At 41.6% G+C, this 24,130-nt stretch overlaps 1 protein-coding gene across 1 annotated transcript in view; it reads right to left on the bottom strand.

The window, feature by feature from the left end:
- Il6st (interleukin 6 signal transducer) overlaps window positions 1–24,130 on the bottom strand; it is a 99,329-nt gene that overhangs the window by 32,640 nt on the left and 42,559 nt on the right. Inside the window, exons 2-3 of the mRNA XM_013018503.1 lie at window positions 8,252–8,280; window positions 2,695–2,697 (exon numbers count right to left, since the gene is read on the bottom strand). Coding sequence (XP_012873957.1) covers window positions 2,695–2,697; window positions 8,252–8,280 — 32 coding nt within the window. The remainder of the gene's footprint in view (window positions 1–2,694; window positions 2,698–8,251; window positions 8,281–24,130) is intronic.

Here is a 24,130-nt window from a genome sequence, read left to right as displayed (position 1 = left end):
AGGCCCAGAGTTCAAGCCCTACCACTGACAAAAAAAAAAAAAGACAAGTGTCAGAAAAATTAAGTAGCTGTGCACTAGTGGCTCATGCCCAGAATCCCAATTATTAAAGAGGCTGAGAGCTGAGGAATGTGGTTGGAAGCCATCCCAAGCAGACAATCCTTGAAACTCTCATCTTTAATTAAGTTGAAACTTTCATCTTCAAAAAAAGTTCAAACTGGAAGCATGGCTAAAGTGGCAGAGTGTGAGCAAAACAGCTGAGTGACATGAAGCTCTGAGTTCAAGTCCTAGTACTGGCACAAAACAAAACAAAAGTAACCTATTTACTGTGTCATTCAGTGAGACATACTAGAGTAATTAAAACATGGTCTTGGTCCAGAAGAACAGACAATTTATAGCACAACAGCAAACAGACTCCAACATATGTTACAATTTATAGGACTAGTGTGTATGTAGCTCTGTGACAGGCCTGCATTGAATCTCTAGTACCACCAAAGAGATAGAGAGAAAGGCAGAGAGAAAGAGGGGGAGAGAGACAGACAGACAGAGACAGAAACTGAGAGCCAAGCAAAACGAAAAAAAAAATACAAGGATGCATTTATGACTTTATAATAGAATAGAGGCATGTGTGTGAGTGTGTGTGTGTGTGTGTGTGTGTGTGTGTGTGTGTGTGTGCACGCGCGCGCATGCGTGCTGGTCCCTGGGCTTTAACTCAGGCCTAAGTGCAATCTCTAAGCTTCTTTTGCTCAAGGCTAGTGCTCTACCTCTTGAGCCATAGTGCCACTTCTAGTCTTTTCTAAGTAGATTATTGGAGATTAGAGTCTCACAAACTTTTCTTGCCCAGGCTGGCTTCAAACCATGATCCTCATATATCTCAGCTTCCTGAGTAGTTAGGATTACAGGCATAAGTCACTAGCACCTGGCATAATAAAGACCTTTTATAAATTAACTTTGACTATTTTAGCCAGATGAAAGTGTTTAGACAGTACTTGCTAAATCTCCATGTTCCTATCATCATTCAAATAAAATTCAAGCCAAATAAACAGTTCATGTCCTCAAGAAGGTCAAAGTTTAGAAATGTAAAATACACACCACATGCTATAAGAACACTGAAAGTACACAACTCAAACAGGACCATGGAACATCCAGCCATAAAATAAAGATGGAGGTTGCTAGACCAAGAAAACAGTAGGTATATGAGCCATACATCCACTACCAGGAACCAGGCTATCTAAAATACAGTTCTGATGACTTTACTTTGCACTAGGTGGATTGGGATGCATATTTTATAAAACAGAGCATCTTAACAGAGACTGTATAGAAAACAGCAGTAATGAGATGCACTATTCAGAAATAATGGTTAAACTAAACTGCCTTAGGACACAGGATGAAAGTGATTATTGAAGAGAATATTAAATTTTGAAGCCAGAACCATTTCTTTTTTTTTTTTTTGCTAGTCCTGGGGACTTGAACTCAGGGCCTGGGCACTGTGTCCCTGAGCTTCTTTTGCTCAAGGCTAGCATTTTACCACTTGAGCCACAGCACCACTTCCAGCCTTTTCTGTTTATGTGGTACTAAGGAATAGAACCTGGGGCTCCATTCATGCTAGGCAAGCATTCCATTGAGCCACATTCCCAGCCCCAGAATCTCTAAATTTTAACAAGGCAACACATTCTTTATGTGAAACGTATTCATAATTATGAAAGGAATGAAGTTCCTGCTCTGGCTAGGTATACATGCAGCTTTTTATACAACCTAAATGATCACCATGCATTAACAGCTCTGATTGGGTAACTTTTCTCATGAAATCTTTCCAAAACATACTAGATAGACATAAAAGAGGAAGAGTCTGTAGCCTTGTGCAACATCACCAGTGTTCCTAAAGCTTTCCACTGAAATCCCTGCTTTTAAAGTTTCTCCTGTCTTGGGCTGGGAAGGTGGCTCAGGGGTAGAGCGCTTGCCTTGCATGCATGAGGCCCTGAGTTCGATTCCTCAGCACCACAGAAGCAGGAAAAAAAAAGCTGGAAGTGGCGCTGTGGCTCAAGTGGTAAAGCATTAGCCTTGAGCTGAAGAGCTGAGGGACAGTGCCCAGGCTGAGTTCAGGCACATGACTGGACCCCCCACACACAAAAAAAATTCTCCTGTCTCCTGATTTCTATGTAGCCAAGTAATTTAGATGATTCATTTTAATCCACTTTCCTATACTCTGTACTGAATTTTCTGCTTTTATCTCTTGGTTACAAATGTTTCCAAAGAAAAAAAAAATTGGCATCTACTTTTAAACTGCCTACATCTTTGAAGACAAAAGCCCAACTGTTACCTTCAAACAAAATAATTTCAAGAATTTTGGTTTGGATCTTATTCATTATAAATCATCTTGTTGGATAGTCTGCCTCACACTCAAATCAATTTATGATGTGCAAAAATAATACCTATCTATATGCATGCTTATACACATATACAATCATGAATGAATACACCTTTTTTTCAATCCTAATAATTTACCTTTCTTCCCTACCTATAAACAACATACCCTCTTCAACTGCCCAATAGAACTCATTGTTCACTTAATACACTTATTTTTCCATTTTTTGTTATACATCTTACCCAGAATTCTTTTGTGATATCTTTTGACATTATCTTTTGATCCTCTACAATGACCAATATAGTTTGAGCACTGATCACAATACTTGGAACAGCCTTTCTGCTTCCCATCTCTTTCTTCCCTCCCAAGAATTCTTAACACTGTTGATGGATGAAATCTTTCTAAAATACTACTTTAGAGTAACCAGTCTTACTCAAAAGTGGTTTACAGGGTGAATAACAATACTAAATATTTTTGTTATTTAAGGGCCTTCAATGTGCTTGTTGTCCAATTAATCTTTTCCAATGTGTGTGTGCGTGTGTGTGTGTGTGTGTGTGTGTGTGTGTGTGTGTGCGCGCCAGTACTGTGGCTTCAATAATTCAGCACCTGGGGACTGATCTTTACTCAAGGCGGTCATTCTACCACCTGAATCACAGCTCCCCTTCTGAATTTTTTGATAGTTTTTTGAAGATAAGAGTCTCACAGAATTTCTTGCCCAGACTGGCTTCAGACCTCCATCAGATTCAGCTCTCAGCCTCTGACTATCTAGAATTATAGGCACAAACCACCTCTATTCTTTTTTCTTTTTTTAAGAGAGAAACAAGGTGTGTGTGTGGGGGGGGAGATTTGTCTGGTATGTGGGAGGTCCCTCTGGGAGTGCAGATCAGTGGTAAAATATTTGCTTACCCCCCAGAAGGCCTTGGGTTCAATAAAGTACCACAAAATAAAACAAATGAAGTATTTCCCTAAATTTCTCTTAAGTTACCCACTGCCATACTTCCAGAGAGAACTTGAACTGTAGTAAAAGCCAATTTGGCTTTTACTACAACTATGCTGATATAATTCTTGTACTTTTCCAGCTACAAAGCAAATATTTAAGCTCCTTATTATGCTTGGCCACAGCATGCCATTCACAATTTGGTCTTACCTTTCATCATCCCTTCTAGTCACCCCTAGACTCAATAGGCTCAACCCACAACAATCTATTAGACTTCCTCTAACACTTTGTGTTAAACACTCTAACTTGCTTTGGCAATAACTCCTGACAGCTGTGCTCTACTTGACTGTTTATAACACAGATGAAATATCTCTTCTGTGGAATTTCCCCCCACTCTCAAAAACATCTTTGTTCCCAGCAAACTTTTATGTAGTTCCCTAAAAAGGACTCATAACATTGCTCAGTAATTACCTCAAGTGTTGATATGTTCAGAATCTAACATAATTTGGGGCACCAAGCAGACAATTAAAAATGGGTTTTATGTATCTGTAGTGATTTGGAATGAACCCAGGGCCTGGCAAATGTGAGGGGAGTCCTCTACCAGTGACTATATCTCAAGCCCAAGAATGAGTTTGAGAAGACCTATTAAGAAAATGGTAATATTCTATGCATGTTACTTAAGTATTCTATATGACAAAGTAATATTATTAAAGGTATAAGCTTAAACTCCAAAGCTAATCTAAGTACAAATTTAAGATCTACAACTTGTTCGATGGGCAAGTTAATTAACCTTTCTGTGCTGGGGTTTCTCTTTGTGTAAAAGAGGATAGGATCTACCTCATAAGATCTTAGATAAAGATGCATTGGTATGAGCAAAACACTCAAAAAGTGACTGGCAAGAAAACCCATAAAATATGTATTAATTTTTATGACTATACCTTAGTTACTTTTCTTTTTCCATTTGCTGGTCCTTTACATAGAATATTCTCCATTTTTGTCCTCCATTCTCTATTATGAATAAGCTCTCTCTCCATTTTTGTTTATCAAAATCTTACCCAAGCTTCAAAGCTGACCTCTGGTAAATTCTTGATGATTCTCATTAAAAGATCACGCTCAAACTTAAATATCCATAGCATTTTCTGTATCACAATATATTGAATAAAAATTGCCTTGTACCCACATAAATTTTTTTTAACCATTAAGTTTGTCAACTCAATTTTTATAAACTCTTTGAAGGTCTTAAAGACATCCCAGACATCTCTGTGAGATCCTAAGTAGACTACGAGTTTAGTATTTATTGCATAAAATAATATCAATAGAAACCTCAGCTCTGAGCACAGTCGGCAATCAAAGATACAGGGGAAGCTGTGAGAACTCTCCATGCTTCTCTAGAAACCAAACTGCAAATGTTTTAGAGCCAGGGAATTCTGACACCCATTAAAATGGCACGGTTTGAAGTAGCTTCTAAAGGAAAAGCCCCTCCCTACCACTGTAGAGAAGAGAAGCTGCCGGCAGCAATTAACTCCCCCAACTAAACTGCAGCACTGGATCCTCCAGAGAAACGTGTCAGATATTTGTGAAGACAGGATTTGTAGCCACCAGGTCGAAGTGACAGGGGACCCTGAGTTTGTTTCCTTCTTTACAAAGTGGAAAATATAAAACTCACTTTACTGGTATGTATGTAATCAACAGTCATCATAGTATTTAACAAAATGTCAGAATACCCACAGGAAAAAATTTTAATAAAATGAAAATACTGCAAGTCATAAATAAAAATGAGAACATGGTTGGTTGCGTAAGAGTGTGTTGTATAAAATTAGCTGGCAGTAGTATTTATGAGAAACTTAAGGCAGTTGATAATACAGACTTGAGAAGAGGGAAAAATTGCACAAAGTTTATTTTTCCTTTTTTGATGCTTTCCCTTTACAATTTTTCTTTCACTTGTGATAAAAGAATAAATGCCCCCCCAGGCAAAATATTTGGAAAGCACTATTTAATTTAGTATCCAGGTGGCCCTACAAATGCACTATTCCCATTTATAGGTCAAAGATACATCCAAATCCGTATTAAGATAAATTTAGGAAATTAAGATAATGGTGAACGGCTCACATAATGATCTGAGTCAATAATTTCAAATTAAGAGTTGTTCCAACTTGAAGCTGGCAGTCACACACAGTCTAAAGGGTTTGTTTACAGCATTGACTAAACCAAATACTCCAACCTTTCAGAAGGTTCATCCTGCCATTCCAATCCTTAATTTGTGCTGAAATGCCCACCACTATACACATTATGCCAAAATGAAGTGTTCTTTTAAAAAAAAAGAAGAAACAAAAAGCACAACAGTGGCGTCTGATTTTTAATTTGTGACACTGTTTTTTGTTTGGGATTATGAATAAAATGCTGTTCATGGTCGCAAGCCCAGAATTTTGCTTCTTGGGCAAACCTTTCTTTAAGCGTGTTTCTACAGAAGGATTGGTTCCCCTTGGGATACGTGATGCGGGCGATTTATTAGGAGCGGTGTGTCTTAGAAGAAACGCTAACGGGTGTGCGGAAAGCATCGCCAACTCTCGGCAATAACTACACGTTACAGCTGAAGGCTGAAGAGACGGTTCTGGGGTCCGAGTAAGACACCAAGGAAGAGCAGGAGTCAAGTGCGGGAGTCTCGTAAGTGCGGATGGAAGGGGGCGAGGGAGCCGGCCTGGGATCTGGGAGCCGGGGGGGGGGGCGATCGACGGTGAGGGGCCTGGGCCGGGGGTCGGGAGGAAGGAGAGCCCCCGCGAAAGGGTGTGCAGGGTGGGAGGAGGGCACCCGGGGTGGAGATCCCGAGGTGACAAAGTTGGAGAAGTCGCCTTGGGCCGGAGCCGGGAGCGGCGGGAGGACGGAATGCGGGGATTTCCAGACGAGGACTGACACGTTCGGGACGAGCGCGCGGCCGGAGGGGCCGTTCCGGTGCCGAGGGGCCGCGCCGCCCCGCGCCGCCCCGCGCCGCCCCGTCGGGGCCCGCGCGCTCCCGCTACACGGCCCTCGCTACACCCGGCCCGGGGCCTCCTCACCTCAGGCCGCGGCGCCTCGATTCACCCCGTCGCCACGATCCGCCGCCGTATCGCGTCCGTGTTCCCCTCGACGGACGGCCGGACCCGTCCGCCAGGCGGGCGCGTGGGCCCCCCAGCTCCGCTGTGTCCGAGCGATACCCCGAACAAGGCTTCACGGGCCTCAGGGCCACTCACTCGCCGGGACTCGCAGACCTTTCTCCGCGGTCACCACGCACCGCCCTCCTCTCGCCACCGCTGGGAGCTGCGCTCTCCCAACCCCGCCCCTCGGTGCCCCGCCCCCGGTCGGAACACCTGTGCGTTGATTGGCTCCGGCGAGTCCCTACGCATCCGATCATTGGCTCAGCCTCCGCCGACGACGAGGGGGCGGGGCCCCGAGCAGCTGCGATTCCCGTAACGCGACTCCCGGCATCCCGGATTCTGGTGGCTGAGCCCTCGTCGCCTCTCCCAGACGAGATCGAAGGGTCGCCCCCACCTCCTCCCCGCGGGCGGAAGGAGCGGAATGTTCCATGTTTCCGTGGAAGAGCGGGGTCGTGAACTGCCCCCCGGGTGCTGCCCGCGCCCCCCCCGCCTTGTCTCCGGGGAGGCCGAGCCCGTCCGCCCTCCCGGAGGGGTTCGGAGCCGCTGGGGCGCCGCGCTCCCCGGAGGCCGCGGGAGCGCCCTGGGGACCGCGAGGACTGGGCCGCTGTGGCTGCTCCGGAGACGCCGCAGGTTGCGGTGGCGGCTTTGGTCCAAGTCTCATGAAAACGAACCTTACCCCTGTATGCTTTTTTTTTTTTTTGAAGTTAGTAAATGAGTTTGGACGTGATCGATGGATCTCTGACCTGGTGACCTGCCAAGGAATTAGTGTTTCTGCGGCTTGCACCTCCCTAACGGTGATTAAAAAACAGTCAAAAGCAGAAAACCTAGTTACAGGCCGATTTCGGTGTAATTCACCCCCCCCTTCCCTCTTCCCCTCTTCTGAAACATGAATCTGAAGTCTCACGTTATGTATGTGAGTTTTCCAAAGCAAGATGAGACGCCTAGGATACTTTTAAGAGGTGTTGTAGCTGAAAGAAATAATGAAGGATGAAGGCCATTGACTTCTAGAGGGAATGGCAGGCAAGAGGAAGTCGATAATAATTTAGTGAACAATTTATAGGGTAAATTCAGACAATTACAAAGTCCTTCGTTACCTTGAGAATTGGGATGGAACAAAACATCAAAATTAAGGTACTGGTACCTTGTTTCCTTTCTCTCTCCCCTGTCCTTCCCCCTCCCCCCCCCCCACGTTATTGAGGAGGAGCACAAGGCCTCACACAAGCTAGGCAATCCTATCACTGAGACACATCTTCAGCTCTAAGATCGCTAGGATCGTTTAGTCGTTGACCAGGTAATTTTGGAAAGACACAGAAAAAAGAATCATCAGGCAGGGCTGAGAAGAGCGGTTGCCTAGCATGCATGAAGCCCTGGTTTAGATTCCTCAGTACCACATAAACAGAAAAGCCAGAAGTAGCACTGTGGCTCAAGTGGTAGAGTGCTATCCTTGAGCAAAAGAAGTTTAGGGACAGGGCTCAGGCCCTGAGTTCAAGCCCCAGGACTGGCAACAACAACAACAACAGAAGTATCAGGCAGATTTAGGGATGGTGTTGCAACTGCAAATAACCAGCAGAAGGTGACCAGGCTGTATTCTGTCTTTGCCATTTGTTAGAGGTGTTTGTTTTAAAAAATAAACTTCCATGGAAATTTCATATAGATCCAGCTAACATTTGTTTCAAGGCAGTTTACAGGATAATATGTACAGGATAATATGTACATGTTTTCATATTACTAAGTTTGAATCCTGGTATTGGCATTTCCCATCTCTGTGACCTTGGGAAAGTCTTTACAAATTCTTCATCTGCAAATAATAATGGTACCCACCTGATAGGATTAATCCAGGGATTGAATGACTTGAAAAGTAAAACAGGTTTATCAGGACACATCAGTTGTTATTGTCATTGAGTGTCTCAAATGTCAATGCTTCTCAAAACTTGGCATCACAAATATATTTTAAAAGATTATATTTTTCAGCAGTGAGGTGGGTAGGAAGAAATCACTAGTCTATCTTGACACATGCCTCAGGAAAGCAAAGGTCTAAGTCCTATTACTCATAGCCACAGTTCTATTAACCTATGTTTATCTCATCAATATATGTGGGTGTCTTTGTATTGACTCAGCTCAGGCCCTGTCTCTAAGAAACTCACATTTTGGGGGTGGGGTACAGTTAAAATCCTAGACAAGGGGCTGGGAAGTTGGTTCAGTGGTAGAGTGCTTGCCTTGCATGCCTAAGGCCCTGGGTTTGATTCCTCAGCACCACGTAAGCAAAAAGAAAAAAGCCAGAGGTGGCGCTGTGGCTCAAGTGGTAGAGCACTAGCCTTGAGCTGAAGAGCTGAGAGACAGCACCCAGGCCCAGAGTTCAGACCCCACGACCAGACTCAACAATAAAAAAAAAAAAAAAAACATAAAAAAAAATCCTAGACAAAAAGGATGAATCAATACTAGAAAAAGAGTTTTCAGAACAGCATGACAGCAGGAAAAATATACTCTTGAAATTACTCGACTTTGCAGACCTCTGTAGACTATTAGCCCTGAAATGACCACTTTCTGGTTAAGAATTTGTCATTAGAAAGGAACTCTGTTAAGGACTGCAATGAATGTATTTTTTTTACTTATAGTTGTGGTATCTTGTGGATTAAATCTGATCAATAGTAAATACTGGGATGGAAGAAAGTAAGGAAAGAAAGCAGAGGGGAGGGAAGAAAAGGAGAGCGTAAGGAAGAAGAAAAGGAAGGTAAAAAGGAAGGGAGGGAGGAAGGAAGGAAAGAAGGAGAGAAGGCACAAAGGAAGGAAGGAAAGAAGGAAAAAGAGGAAGGAAGAGAGAAGAAGGAAGGTTCTGTCAAAATTCACAGGTAAGTGGAGAAAAAGCAATAGTAGTGCATTCTCTCCATTGATGCCCATGGCCATTTGGGACTTTATGTTAAGAGCGGGGAGTGGGTCACCTGTGCAGTGACAGGACAATAACAAGGAGTTTTTTGGGAGTAGGTGAACATAAGAAAAAGCATGATAGATCAAAGGTGATAACTGTTGCAGGCAAAGTGTGCCTGCTTTTCTATTTATCTAGATCTGGCCATGACCAGGAGATCCACTGACTTCCTTGCTTGTGTCCAGTCCTGTTTTGGAAACTAACCACATGTCCTGCATCCCTGTAATGATTCTGGCATCCCAGTTGATGACTGGGTTGACACCTTGATCTCACAATGTCTCATCTTTTTCTTTTCCCATGGTCATCAACTTTTTAGAAACCACCCCCCAGATGAAGCCACGCCTTCAGCATAGTCATTGAATGAAATTACTCCACCTCTAAAATTTTGAATGTGTTTCCTTCTCTGTCCCAGAGCCACTTACTCTTCTACTTCCTTTTTGAGCTGTCACTGAGTCTGCAATTTGTCCTCAGCTTGACCTCCATCCAGTCTTTGTTCTCATAGCTTATCAGCTATTTCCTATCTTCTCTTGTGTCCCTAAGCAATGGGAACTGTCAACCATATAAATTGTATTCTCATTGGTATCTACCCTTGAACTTCAGCCATGTTTATCAACCTATTTCCTAACTACTCATCTCCTTGAATTATTAACCTTACTCCAGCATTTATTCTTAGTACAGAAATGTGTTCCAAGATCCCCAGAAAAACATTATGACTATCATTTTTGAGCATCTTTGTCTTCTCTCCAACTTAAGATCCAACTACTGCATATATTTTCCTTCTCTTCCTTTTCCTTCTACTTCAGAGAAAGAAAGGCCTATTAATTTAAAAGTCCAGTCCTACATTTTATATTTTTGTTATTAACATTAAATACCTTAAGGATTTTAAATTAAATATTAGCCCACTAGTGAGTTATAGATAGCTTCTCTGTCTTAAAATTTTTGTAAACCAACAGCATCTAATTCACTGGACAAAATTTGAAGTAACCAAGTGTAAGTCTCAAAATGAAATAGTTTAGACAGTATAATCCACCAGATAAAATGAGTTGAGATGAACTATGAATTTAAATCAAGTTGTGACTAAAGTTTCAAGCAATCAAACAGGCAAAATTAATACCAGAACTTGAGATGCTGAGGCCAGAGATCTTAAGTTTGAGGCCAGCATAGGCTAGGTGAGATTCTATTTCAACTACCTTCCCTCCCCCCCAAAACTAGCAAAAATCATTTCAGAGAAACAAAACTAAGACACATGAAGACTAGCATTTCAGAAGTTTTACTAATAAATAATATAGATTAAAAACATGAACAGACCAGAATATGGCTTGAAAAAAATTCCACAAACTGGACACATGCGTATAAGTAGTATCTAGTGTAAGTTCCATTCCTGGATGGCGAGCAAACCCCGCTCAGTACCCGCATTACCTAGACAACTGGGACACCTGGAAGAGGTCACATGTGCATCCGATGAGGTCACATCTGAATCTGATGTGGCCACACCTTTCTCCCACCTGGTCGGACCCCTTACCTGGTACCACTTCCCTTTACCTGGACACACCTCTCCCCTCCCCCACCTTATATAAGGCCTAACCCAGGGCCAGACGCTCCCTTGCTCCCTTTTGCCAGCCGTGTGGAGTGCCAACCTTGCCTGGTCCCAGCAGGTCTACTAAATAAACCTACCCCTTACCTGAATACCATGTGCGTGGTGCTGTTCTTACTCGGCTACCTCTTTTTAAAAACCTAACATCTGGAAACAACTAGCAGAACGTGGCCTGTACTATCAAAGCCCCCTCTGACTCCCGCATTAGCAGATGCATAAGTTGTTAGTGAAATGAGCCCCTTTCCTTAGCTTAGTACACTCCTTCCCCTCTACTCAACTTAACATGCTCCTTTGCTAGGCAACACTAGGCCTAGTAAAGGCAGTATAGCCCCCCTTTACCCTGGTGTGGCACTCCTCAGGGGCAGCTATCACCATATAAGGCAACAAGAGCTCCTTAGAGTGACCTTCAGGTCTGGGAGGCTGCAGGACCCCTTATCTACTATTTCGACAGCAGCTGTAAATCCTAGTCCACAGTGATGAAGCCCCTGGCCCACATATCCACACTAGGGTCTCTGCCATCTTGCCCCTTCTAGCCCCTCCTAAACCTCCTAGATTCTATGGTATCCTCAGACAATAGCAGGCCCTTCTTCTCACTTCTCCCCTGTGAGAAGGGGTCTTGCCATTCCCTTTCCTGGCAATAAAGCTTTTTTTGTTTTGGATGTCTGTGTGGTTTTCTGACCAAGTCCAAAAAGCTAACATTAGCGAACACTATTCTGACTTCCAAACCCATAGTTTCATGGTCCTCATTTTTAAAATTGAAAAGTTAGCAGAACCTTCTTAATATCATTAGCATTTTTATTTTATTTCATTTTAATGCGCAACTATTCTTGAGCAAGGTTTGAAGGAAGTACTGCTTTGTGTAAAGGTTAAATGCAGATTGAAGGGGAGGAGTCTAGTTTTTCATAGTCTGGACCTCTGCCATACCCTTTTAAATGGCTAGGGGCTAGTTAATATTCTTGCCTTGCATCTCTTTCATGGAGAATCCTGGCTTGGAAGAGGGAAAGGCCAGTGCAGAAGTGCAAGGAACAATCAGGTCCAATCTATTTCCAAACGTGTACATACAATAAGGTAATCAGGAATTGGGACTACAACTTTGGACCTGCCCAGGCTTGGTTCAGAATACAATTTTGAGTAGCCCTAGAAGCAAGACTTTTCTGTTGTAGATTCTCATCTCAGTGATCATACTGCAAAGAATTTTCTGCCATTATGAAATAGGTCCTTTGACTCCAAATCTCACGTGATATAACCAGATAGGTTAAAAACGCCAACATGAACTTAAAAAGGAATTACTTTGCAGGTTTGTGTAGCTAACAATCCCTAGCCCCCAACATAGAATTTCAATAAAGAGAAAAATATTGATTGTATGAAGTTGTATGAAGATTATATGAAGGCAAATATATGTTGACCACAAGCAAGGAAGATGTCAGTGCCAACTGAAAGGCAAATGTTAAGTTACTATACTTCTGGAGATGGCCAGATTTACTGAATCATCTGCTCTGATTTTAGGATTTCAGGGTATGGCCATCTTCCATGATCAACAATGAATTTAGTGTCTGAGTCAAATGAAATAGGAAATAAAGCTAATTCAGCTCATATATCAAATGATGAGAATCATATAAAGGGGAATTCTGGAAAGACTCCTAGAATGAACTCCATGACTTTCTGTTTCCTTGTGCTCCTGGTGCGGTTTCCTGGAGTGTGAAGGGATTTGTGTGATTAAGTTATACAAGATTGTGGTACCTGTCTTGCTAGTGTTTCTCATTTCCTTTCTGCCTTTGAGACATCCATATTTCATAAGATGATGATGCTTGTCTTGTGAGGAGACTGTCTCTCCTAGTTTTAATGAGGCAGACTACCATATGTGAACTTCCATATGGAGAGAGCCAAGTGGCAAACTAAGAACCTTCCTCTGACAAAAACTGACCAGAAACCAAAGATCTCAGCCTCCACCTTCAAGGAAATGAATTCAGATCTTTTATCTGGTTAAGCCTCAGGTGTAAACAACATCCCCAGCCAATAACTTTAGTGTATCCTGTGTACTCTAAAGCAGAGAATCCAGTTTATCTGTAGCATAATCAGTGTGTACTGTTTGTAGTAATATATTATGCATCAATGATAAACAATAAAAATTATAAAAATATTTTTTAAAAAATATTTTTTAAAGATGAAAAAGCAACATTAGAGGACAACTAGAGCAAGGATAGATCAAAAGCTCTTCATAGAAATGCTTATAATAGGGGCTGGGAAGGTGGCTCAGTGGTAGAGCGCTTGCCTTGCATGCTCAAGGCCCTGGGTTCGATTCCTCAGCACCACATAAAGCAAAAGGAAAAAAGCCGGAAGTGGCACTGTGGCTCAAGTGGTAGAGCGCTAGCCTTGAGCTGAAGAGCTGAGGGACAACGCCCAGGCCCAGAGTTCAGGCCCCACGAAAAAAAAAAAAAAGAAATGCTTATAATGAATACTAATTTTATACATTTAAATCAAAATTTTCTTAAGAATATCTGTATCTAGAGTGGGAAATTCTATTGATTAGGAATCTGTTTTGTCGGGGCTGGGAAGGTGGCTCAGTGGTAGAGCACTCGCCTTGCATGCCTGAGGCCCTGGGTTCCTCAGCACCACATAAGCAAAAAAGAAAAAAGCCGGAAGTGGCACTGTGGCTCAAGTGGTAGAGCGCTAGCCTTGAGTTGAAGAGCTGAGGGACAGCGCCCAGGCCCAGAGTTCAGGCCCCACGACCAGACTCTCCTCTCCCCCCCAAAAAAGAATCTGTTTTGTGAATGAAATTGCAGAGCTTCTGCATGGCAAAGGACATAGCTAGCAAGATCAATAAAAAGCCCACGAATTGGGAGAAGATCTTCACTAGCCATACAAAGACAAGGGTCTCATATCTAAAATATACCTGGAACTCAAAAAATTAAATCCCCCAACAACAAATCCTCAAAGAAACAACTGCCCAATAAATAAGTGGACTGAAGATTTGCAGAGAAACTTCTCTGAAGAGCAAAGAAGGATGGCCAATAGACACATGAAGAAATGCTCAACCTCCTAGCCATAAAAGAAATACAGATCAAAACAACATTGAGATTCCACCTCACACTAGTTAGAATGGCTATAATCAAGAACTCTAATAACAACGGATGTTGGAAGAGATGCGGACAGAAAGGAACCCTACTTCACTGTTGATGAGAGTGTAAACTTGTTCAACCACTTTGGAAAGCAGTATGGAGTTTCCACAAAAGACTCCACAGAGAGCTCCCGTATGACCCAGCAATCCCATTTTTGAGCATTTACCCAAAGGATCACAAACAAGGCTATGCTAAAGCTACCAGCACAACTATGTTTAATGCAGCATTATTTACCATAGCTAATACATGGAACCAACCCAGATGCCCCTCAGTAGATGAACGGATCAAGAAAATGTGGCATATATACCCAATGGAATTCTATGCCTCCATCAGAAAGAATGACATCACCCCATTTGTTAGGAAATGGAAAGACTTGGAAAAAATCATATTAAGTGAACTAAGCCAGGCCCAAAGAAACATAGGTCCCATGGTTTCCCTTATTTGCAATAACTAGTATATGTCTGAGACAAGCAGAAACAGTCAGATAAGTTGATGTTAGGCGAAATGAACCCCAAGATAAGGACTCAAATGGTTTTTCTTTCTTGTTATTGTTTCTAACATATTTATAAGATGATTTTTTGTTGCTTTGTATGTCCCTCCCCCACGGTATAACCTCTGTTTTCACTGTATTTGATGTTGGTATAATTTGGGGAGGGGAAAGAAAAAACAAATTGTTTTTAAATAGGGATACAGGTAGACCCATTGCAACAATGAGATGTACAAGATGTTATGTCAAAAAATGAACTTTACAATTTTGGCACGGTGGGGAGGAGGGAGGGCTGGGGGGGGAAGATGGGAAGGGATGGGAAGGGGAAACAAAGGAGGAGGCAACAATGCTTGATAAAAAATGTACTCATTACCTTGCTCATATAATTGTAACCTCTCTGTACCGTATTTTCACACACACAAAAAAAGAATCTGCTTTGGTGTCCTGAAGTCCCAAGAGTTAAGACAATGCCAACTGTTCCAATTTATTCAGTAAACATTCACTGAGCATCATATCCCAGCACGCAGATATGGGTGTTATCCCTAGGCCTCAAAGTATAATGAGATAGATGAATAAATGAATAATTATAGCAATGTCACAAGGCTACAAGGATGGCATTGAGAGATTATCCTGGACAGGTTTGTGTATGGCACTGGCCAAAGGATTAGAGAAAAAAATGACTATCAGTTGGGAGTTTAGCTCTCAAAAAGGGCTTACATCTTTGTATTTGGGTTTTTAAGCCACCATGTAAGCAGTCCAATTAAATTGTTAAAACATCTGGAGAGATCTAATACTATTTAGAGAAGGAGCAGGGCTCAACAATCCCATATTAGTCCTATGCAGGTACTATACTTGTGAGTAAAGCTATCTTGGAACTTCCTGGCCAGATTAACCATGAGGTAAATATTGCCAAGTGATGTCAGTCAATGCCACACAGGATAGAATTGTCTAGCTGAATCCTGCCCAAATTCCCAACTCAAAAAGTGTAAGATATATCAAAATACTTGTTTTTTAAGTTACTGTTCATCAGGAGCAGTAAATACTTGTAACAAGACCTTCATATGACTCTTACACAGTGTTCAAAATAGGGCCATCTGACTCTTCAGAACCTTGACACTCCCTTCCTGCCATCTAAGCCCTTTTTCATTTGTGATAAAAGTCCTCCATTATCTGACCTCTACCTCCAGCTTTATCTCCTAGTATGACCTCCAAGTCTAGGCTCTCATATTACCTATTTACTAATGCTTTCTGGGCCAGCATCCAATATACTGTTTCTGGCTCCTGTGCCAAGAAGACAACTTATGCTATTCCCTTGGTCTAGCATTGCTGTCTTCATTTCTTTACTTAATTGCTCACTGTTTTCCAATATTCACTCAAGATATTATATTCTCCCAGAAATCTCTAGGCCTTGAAAAAGTTACAGCAGAAATGCAAATAATTCCAAATGAGTAATCTTTCACCTTAGAAGAGAACTGAGGAAGTTGTAGTTTTCTAGGCCATAGAGAAAAACAGGAAAAGGAGGAAAGCAGGTGCACTGGTCTTCTCTAAGGTTTGTGTGCCAAAAGCTACATTGCTGGTATGATGAGGGTGAGAAGAGGTGGAACCTTTAAGTGAGGCTTGGTGGGAGGTAATTGGGCTCCAGAAGTAGCACCTCAGAATGGTTAATAGTAGATCATCACAGAGCTGTACAAGGTTAGACCACCATGCACATGACCTCTTCTGCATGGGGCCATTTTCTCACCAGATGCCATTAGAGAGGATCACTCAATCTTGGACTTGTAGCCTTCAAAACTGCCAGCTATATAAACCTCTTTTCCAATTAAAAAAATAATCCCGTATGTGTTAATGTGTTACAGCAGCCCCAAAATGAACAAATATACAAGACTACATGTTAGACTAGAAAAATTTCTTGCTCCTCATGTTATTCTCTCCCACCATATACAATGCTGTGTTAGCCCAGTGAACAGGGTGCCATGGCAGTTCAGAAGAGGGGGTGATTATGTGCTGGGAGAGGCATAAAAATAGTTTCTAAAAGAGGTATGAGAGTGAATCAGGCTCTTGAAAGATGAATAGAAGCTCACCAGTTGAGAAAACAGAAGGAGACAATTTCAGCTAGGGGGACCACAAAAGAAAGCAATAGAAAGCCGGGCGCTGGTGGCTCACGCCTGTAATCCTAGCTACTCAGGAGGCTGAGATCTGAGAATCACAGTTCAAAGCCAGCCCGGGCAGGAGAGACCGTGAGATTCCTATCTCCAATAAACCACCAGAAAAAACTGGAAGTGGTGCTGTAGCTCAAGTGGTAGAGCGCTTGCCTTGAGCTGAAGAGCTGAGGGACAGTGCCCAGGCCCAGAGTTCAAGCCCCACGACCGACCAAAAACAAAACAAAACAAAAACAAACAAAAAAAACAAACATAACAATAAAAGAAAGCAACAGAAATATGACAAGACAAAGCTTGAACAAGAGGAGTTGTGAGAGAAGAAAAAGGAGCTGAGAGACAAGAAAGAAAATAGGAACAATTGTGGGCTGGGAAGGTGGCTCAGTGGTAGAGCGCTTGCCTTGCATGCCTGAGGCCCTGGGTTCGATTCCTCAGCACCACATAAGCAAAAAGAAAAAAGCCGGAAGTGGCGCTGTGGCTCAAGTGGTAGAGCTCTAGCCTTGAGCTGAAGAGCTGAGGGACAGCGCCCAGGCCCAGAGTTCAGGCCCCACGACCGGACCCCAAAAAAAAAAAAAAAGAAAATAGGAACAATTGTACAAATGAGGAGGCTACTACCTTGTATTCATCCCTTACTTCTCGTGATGAGTGAATTTACATTTCCTGTAAAATAGACAGTAGAGAAATGTCCTGTAAAAATGGACAGTAGAGTCATATCACAGGGAAGATTTAGACTTTATATTTTTAATTTTGAAAACATTTATTTATGGGCTGAGAATGTGGCTTGGTGTTGGAGTACTTGCCTAGCATGCATGAAGCCCTGGCTTAAGTTTCTGAGCACCACAAAAACAGAAAAAGCTGGAAATAGTGCTGTGGCTCAAGTGGTAGAGTGCTAGCTTTGAACAAAAGAAGTTCAGGAACAGTGCCCAGGCCCTGAGTTCAAGCCCTAGGACTGGCAAAAAATAACATAAAATTAGTCAATTAAATAAATTAATTAAAAAATAAAAAAACAAAATATTTATGGTCTGGGAAGGTGGCTCAGTGTACAGCGCTTGCCTTCCATACATGAGGCCCTGGGTTCAATTCCTCAGCACCACATAAGCAGAAAAAGCCCAAGGGGTTATGTATGGCTCAAGTGGTAGAGTGCTAGCCTTGAGCAGAAGAGCTGAGGTACAGTACCCAGGCCCAGAGTTCAGGCCCCACGACCGACAAAAAAACAAACAAACAAAAATTTATTTGTATTAACTTTGTTGTACAAGGGTTTATTTTAATAAGTTCATTGATATATGCAATGCTTCTGGATTCTAATCATCCCTTTAGTTTCTCCCTCCTTCCCTTTCCACTTCTCAAACCAGTCTTACCAAGTTTCCTTGTCCTATTTTTACACATGTCTATATATGATTTTGACTATATTCCCCCTATTTCACGCTTCCCATTTGTTTAACCTCTACCATTTGTTTGCCTACACCTCAGATAAGACATGTTTAAACCTTCTAATATCCTTTATTTTTGTTAAAGTGAATATTAATTGTTCAAACAGGTTTTTACCAAGGTGTCTCACAGCTGTATTTACCCTAGTTGATCTCATGTATACATAGGTGTGTGTGTGTGTGTGTGTGTGTGTGTGTGTGTGTGTGTGTGTGCGCGCGTGCGCTATTCCGAATAGTGCTGCAATGACTATGAGTGTGCTGGTGCTTCTATTATGTACTGTTTTAATTCCTTCAAGTAACTTCCTTTGTGGTATTTCTGAGTCACATGGTAATTCTCTTTTTAGTGGACCTTAGTTTGTATTAAAGTTTTTAGAATAGAAAACTGTTGTGAAGACATTTGTGGTTTAAGAGCAAATTCTGATGAATTAGTGGAACAAGGGACTGGGTATAACAGATAACTTCAGGGTCTGAACTCATGCTAACGAGGGTTTGGACTAGAACAGCTCTTTATTTTGTGAAGGGAAGGAAGATGGTCTTTCTGACTGATGCCAAGAAAACAGATGGACAGGGCTAGATAGTGGCATATGGTGAATGACAGTGAGTGGTGTATGGGCAGATCTACAGTTAGAGCCTGGCTCAAGTCGTAGGAGATTTACAGAGTCTCATTTGTGCAATTAGTTAGGTACAATATGTTCAATATGGGTTTGTGGAAAGCTGAAATGAGATGACATAAACAAGAAACTAGCATGAGAATTAGTATAGAATATACATCCAAAGTTTATGTTTCCTTTGGTCATCATTGGAAAGAAGGTAAGGGAAACATTAGAGATGAGTGCAAGATGGTATCATGAACAAGAGTGGAACACATTCATCATGAAGAAGTTACAATATTGTGTTTTAGAAAACATCTGTTAATTTGCTGTCTTTCAAGCTTCCAGATATTGGCAGGTCTTCAACATTATCATCAACCTCCATAGCTCCATAGCTCTCCACCTGAGCTAACCCTAAGGTGAGGGTAACAGAGGAAGGCTCTTCTTCACTGCCTATAGTTCTGTTGTTTACATCCATTTTTCCACTTTTGGCCTCCTTAACTTGAAAGATTTTTATCCAGGCAAGAGATTGGGGAGGGAGATTAATCAGAGAGGCAACAAAAACAGATCAACAACTACTCTTTCCAAGTCTTTCTATTGTATACTCACTTCAACTAAGGCTTTTGAACTTATAAGACAAGTGTTTACCTTTATTAGCAATTAGTTTTGTGTCTTTAGTTTTTTTTTGGGGGGGGGGGTCTGGTCGTGGGGCCTGAACTCTGGGCCTGGGTGCTGCCGCTCAGCTCTTCAGCTTCAAGGCTAGCGCTCTACCACTGGAGCCACAGCACCACTTCCAGCTTTTTTCTTTTTTCTTATGTGGTGCTGAGGAATCGAACCCAGGGCCTCATGCATACAAGGCAAGTGCTCTACCACTGAGCCACCTTCCCAGCCCCGATTGTGTCTTTAGTTTTATGTTGTTTCCAGTGGAGTGAGAATTGGTGAATAATGAGTGTAGGGAAAAGGAAAAGCATAACCTGGAACACATTATTGAAAAATCTTGAAATGTGGATAAAGCTTTTTTTAAAATCTCTCCCAAATCATCTGTGTAACCTCTTCTCATATCCAGAAGATACTTCTAAGTAAGAAAGGCCACAGTAGAGTTCAACGTGCTTCATCTTTAATCTGATTCATGCTATGTAGGCAGCATGAAGGAGCAAAGGATCAACTAATTCTGACAACTTGCTTTCAAGGATGGGACTGGAACACAAAGCTACCTGTGTCCTGAGGGCTGACTGACTTGGGAATTGAATCTCAGATAATTTCCCAAAGTTTCCCAGTGATAATTTAAGTTTTCTATTGTGTAATTAGATTAAAACATTTAAGGCTGCTAGATACTGAACTTCTCTGTGGGTCCAGCTCTGATTCTAGCATGCAGAGTACAAGAGAGTCACTCAGCACCCAGGTAAGCAGCAGCAGCTCTCCTTCCCTGTGGTCATTTCTTCCTTCATTCCTTCCTCCGTTGCCTTCTTCCTTTTAGTATCTTTTTTGCACATATTTTTACTGCATATTTTTTTACTTTATACACTGCCTACCTTTGCTCTGCATGTATGAAGGTGGAAACAGTAATGAAAGAGTGAGTCACAGTGCTTTGGTGTTTATGTCTAGTGGTAGGAGGTAAGAGAGACCAAGCATGACTTTCAAACATTGTTATGACTGTCAACAGATGGATTGAATGATTTCACCCAAATACAGAAAACTATTATAAGCCATCTGGACTATGATTTTGATTTCAAATAAAATAAAAAGTGATTTTGAAAGTTGGAATAAGTTATGGTATGTTCTGGATCTGACCAGAGACAAATCTTCAATTCACAAATAGCAAGTAAAATGATAATTTTCTCCCTTCTTTGTGGGTATCCTCTTGTGTGACACTTTATATTCCAGTTAATACTTGCAACAAACCAGTATGAAAACTGTTGTCATTCCTATTTTATGTAGGAGGAAGCTAAGCTCTGACAGATTAAACAACTTGCTCAAGGAAATTTGCCCCTGGGGACTAGAATCTGTCCTCATTGCTCTCCAAATTGCATTTTTCCTTGTTGACAGCTTGTCATTTCACTCAGGTGTCTCACAAATGCCATCTAATAATGTTCAGTATTTTGACTTGTCAAGAATGTAATAGGATGGAAAGGTTGGAAAAAAATAATCAACTAATAGGAATCACTCTATTTTTTCCCCACAATGCTTTGGAACAGGAACATCATGGCAGTAATTTCCATACATAATAATTACTATGTGTAAAAATCAGGATGACAGTAATATGTACTGCTTATTATATGCTAGCTATTTTTCTCTGCTTTACATCTTGATCAATTCTCACAGCTATTCTATAAAATAGCTATTATTATATGGGAGGAAGGAAAGGAAGGAGAGGAAGATGGAAAAAAAGGGGGGAGAGAAGAGGGAAAAAGGGAGGAAGGAAAACAGAAGGAAGGAAAAGCTTAAATATGATTTTTGAAAGGAAGGAAGCAAGTAAAGAAGGAAATGCTGAAGTAACTGATTTTTTTCACATGATTCTGAGGTAGGATGGGCTTCTAGGTATCTTGATTTAGCCCCAGCAGTACCAACTGAAGAATGAGATATTGAGTTCATAGAAATATAACTGGTGATTTGTCTCTTCATTCATATCCCACACAAGAAAAATGATTTTTCCCAGAAGCCACTCACTACCTTCTCTTTTTATTTCATTGGCTGAAACTGGCTTTCTAAACCCAGCACTATTAAAGAAAATGGCATATGAGTAGCTTCTGCAAGTGGATCCTAAAGGTTACTTTCATTGGAATCACGTGAGCTTGTGAAAACATTGTTGGTATTTTGCTTAAATCCAGAATTTCTGATTCTATTGTTCAGAGTTCGAATTTGTATTGTAAACAAGTTGCCAAGAGATACTGGCTTTGCCACTCTGAAACCACACTTGAAGGCCACTATCTTAGAATATCTCCCAATGTTATGGCAACAAAATGATCAGCTTTTCCCAGCACAGTTCCTGTTTAGGCCTGCAGCCAGCGTAATTGTGTTCCCTCTCACTCTCATAAATATCCTGGTCATTTTCACATGAAAAGTACACTATTCTCTTAATATAAGGTGTTTTGAGATCAAGGATAGTTTTCTACAAGTAAACACTGAACATGAGCAGTGAATGTGTGATTCCAATTGAGAGATATCTTTTTTGTCCTATGTTCTAAAATGTGTGAGTGTGTGTGTGTGTATGAGAGAGAGAGAGACAGACAGAGACAGAGACGGAGACAGAGAGAGATAGACTAGAGAGAGTGACAGGAAAGAGACAGAAACAGAGATAGAGACAGACAGACTGGAGAGAGTGACAGGAGAGACAGACAGAGATATAGAGAAAGATATTACTATGAGTAACATATTATTGGATTTTGAATGATATTATTCATCATAAATATAGCTTTTAATATCATTTTTACTTAACACTTCTCACGTATGATTCATTTTGCTAACTACAAGGGCATTGATTGCAAATAATTTAGTTTTCTGTCTTGTTTATTGACTTGAACATAGAACTATAAAACCTTCATATTAATCTAAAACAGCATATTTACAAAAATTTAGAGACAGCGCAGTTCCCAGTAAAGTGTTTTTCAGTTTAGAATACATAAATAATGTTAGTTTCCAAGTATTTCTGGTTCATCCAGAATGAAAGGTTTTTGTTGAAAATGAACTGTATCTAGCAGTCTTAGGTTAGGAGGCCATAGAATTTCTGGAAGAAAAATGGTGAAAGAATATTTCTGGGGACTGGGAAGGTGGCTCAGTCATAGAGCACTTGCCTTGCATGCATGAGGCCCTGGGTTCGATTCCTCAGCACCACATAAGCAAAAAGAAAAAAAGCTGGAAGTGGTGCTGTGGCGCTAAGCGCCTTGAAGCTGAAGAGTTGAGGGACAGCACCCAGGCCCAGAGTTCAGGCCCCACAACCGGACCCCCCCCAAAAAAAAGAATATTTCTGATTTCCTTTCTTAAGTTTGTTATCCTGGTCATTTTATTTATTTATTTACTTATTTATTTATTTTAAAGTAAAGACTCAAAATTCTGGGTGCTGGCGGTGGCTCATGCCTCTAATTCTAGCGACTCAGGAGGCTGAGATTAGAGGATAGAGGATCAAAGCCAAATTAGGGGGGAGGAGGGAAAGTCTTGGAGACTCATCTCTGATTAACCCCCAGCACTGTGGCTCAAAGTGGGCTGTGGTTCAAAGTGGTAGAGCAGTAGGCTTGAATGAAAAAGCTCAGAGACAGTGCCTAGCATCTGAGTTCAACCCCTATGACAAAACAAAAAACGGAAAAATTAGATTTGAACCAATCTTTTTTTTGTTTTTTGTTTGTGTTTTGCTGGTCCTGGAACTTGAACTCAAGGCCTGGGCACTGTCTTTGAGCCTTTCTGTGTTCAAGGCTAGCACTCTACCACTTGAGCCACAGCATTACTTCTGGCTTTTTCTGCTTATGTGGTACTGAGGAATTGACCAGGGCTTCATGCAACTAGGCAAGCACTCTACCACTAAATCACATTCCCAGCCCAGATTTGAACCAATCTCACGTATAAAGACCTTTATAACCTTATTCATGGAATAAGCCTTAATCACTTTAAAGGTCTTTCTTCAGAAACTATCACAAGCAGTGTTTGGGATGCTGTTTTAAGAATTTATTTAGGAAGTGGTGCTGTAGCTCAAGTGGTAGAGCACTAGCCTTGAGCTGAAGAGCGCAGGGACAGCCCTCAGGCCCAGAGTTCAAGCCCCATGACCGACAAAAAAAAAAAAATTATTTAAACTGTAGTGGGTTGCTAGTGGCTCCTGCCTATAACCTTAGTTACTCAGGAGACTGAGATTTGAGAAGTGCCATTTGAAGCCAGGCTGGGCAGAAAACCTGGAAATGGAGCTGTGGCTCAAGTGGTAGAGCAAAACCAGCCTTCAGCAAAAATAGCTGAGGGTTCTAAATTCAAGCCCCAGTTTTGGGGTGTGTGCACATGCGTGTGCGCATGCACGCACGCGAACACACACACACAGAATTGATTTACATGACTTTCAAACCCATGCACAATCCAGATTCAAAGCAAAGCTCCTGTCTTTTGTGAAATCAAAGATTGCGAATTTTTAGTTAATCTGGAATTGTTTGGGCATTGTTTTAAGCTATGTACTGGACTTGCTTCATATGCCAAAATAACCACATGTACTTGCAATCTTTCAGGATAAGGACAATTTAGAGCCAGCCTGTTAGAAAACAACATCTTAATGTTTAAATATTACCGAATTTTTTATCTGGAAAGATCTTAATAATCCTCTCTTCTCAACTTCCAGTCATTCTTTGTAGGAATATCCTCCTTATCCTGGAGACATGGGAAGCCACAGCGTGATGGCACTTGATTTCACTGTCGAATGGCTTTAGCTAGAATG

The sequence above is a fragment of the Dipodomys ordii genome, unplaced genomic scaffold (assembly GCF_000151885.1).
Source record: "Dipodomys ordii isolate 6190 unplaced genomic scaffold, Dord_2.0 Scaffold41, whole genome shotgun sequence".
In the NCBI taxonomy this organism is placed as follows: Eukaryota; Metazoa; Chordata; class Mammalia; order Rodentia; family Heteromyidae; genus Dipodomys; species Dipodomys ordii.
The sequence above is the reverse complement of the archived record's forward strand: the minus strand, read 5'-3'. Positions and strand labels throughout refer to the sequence as shown.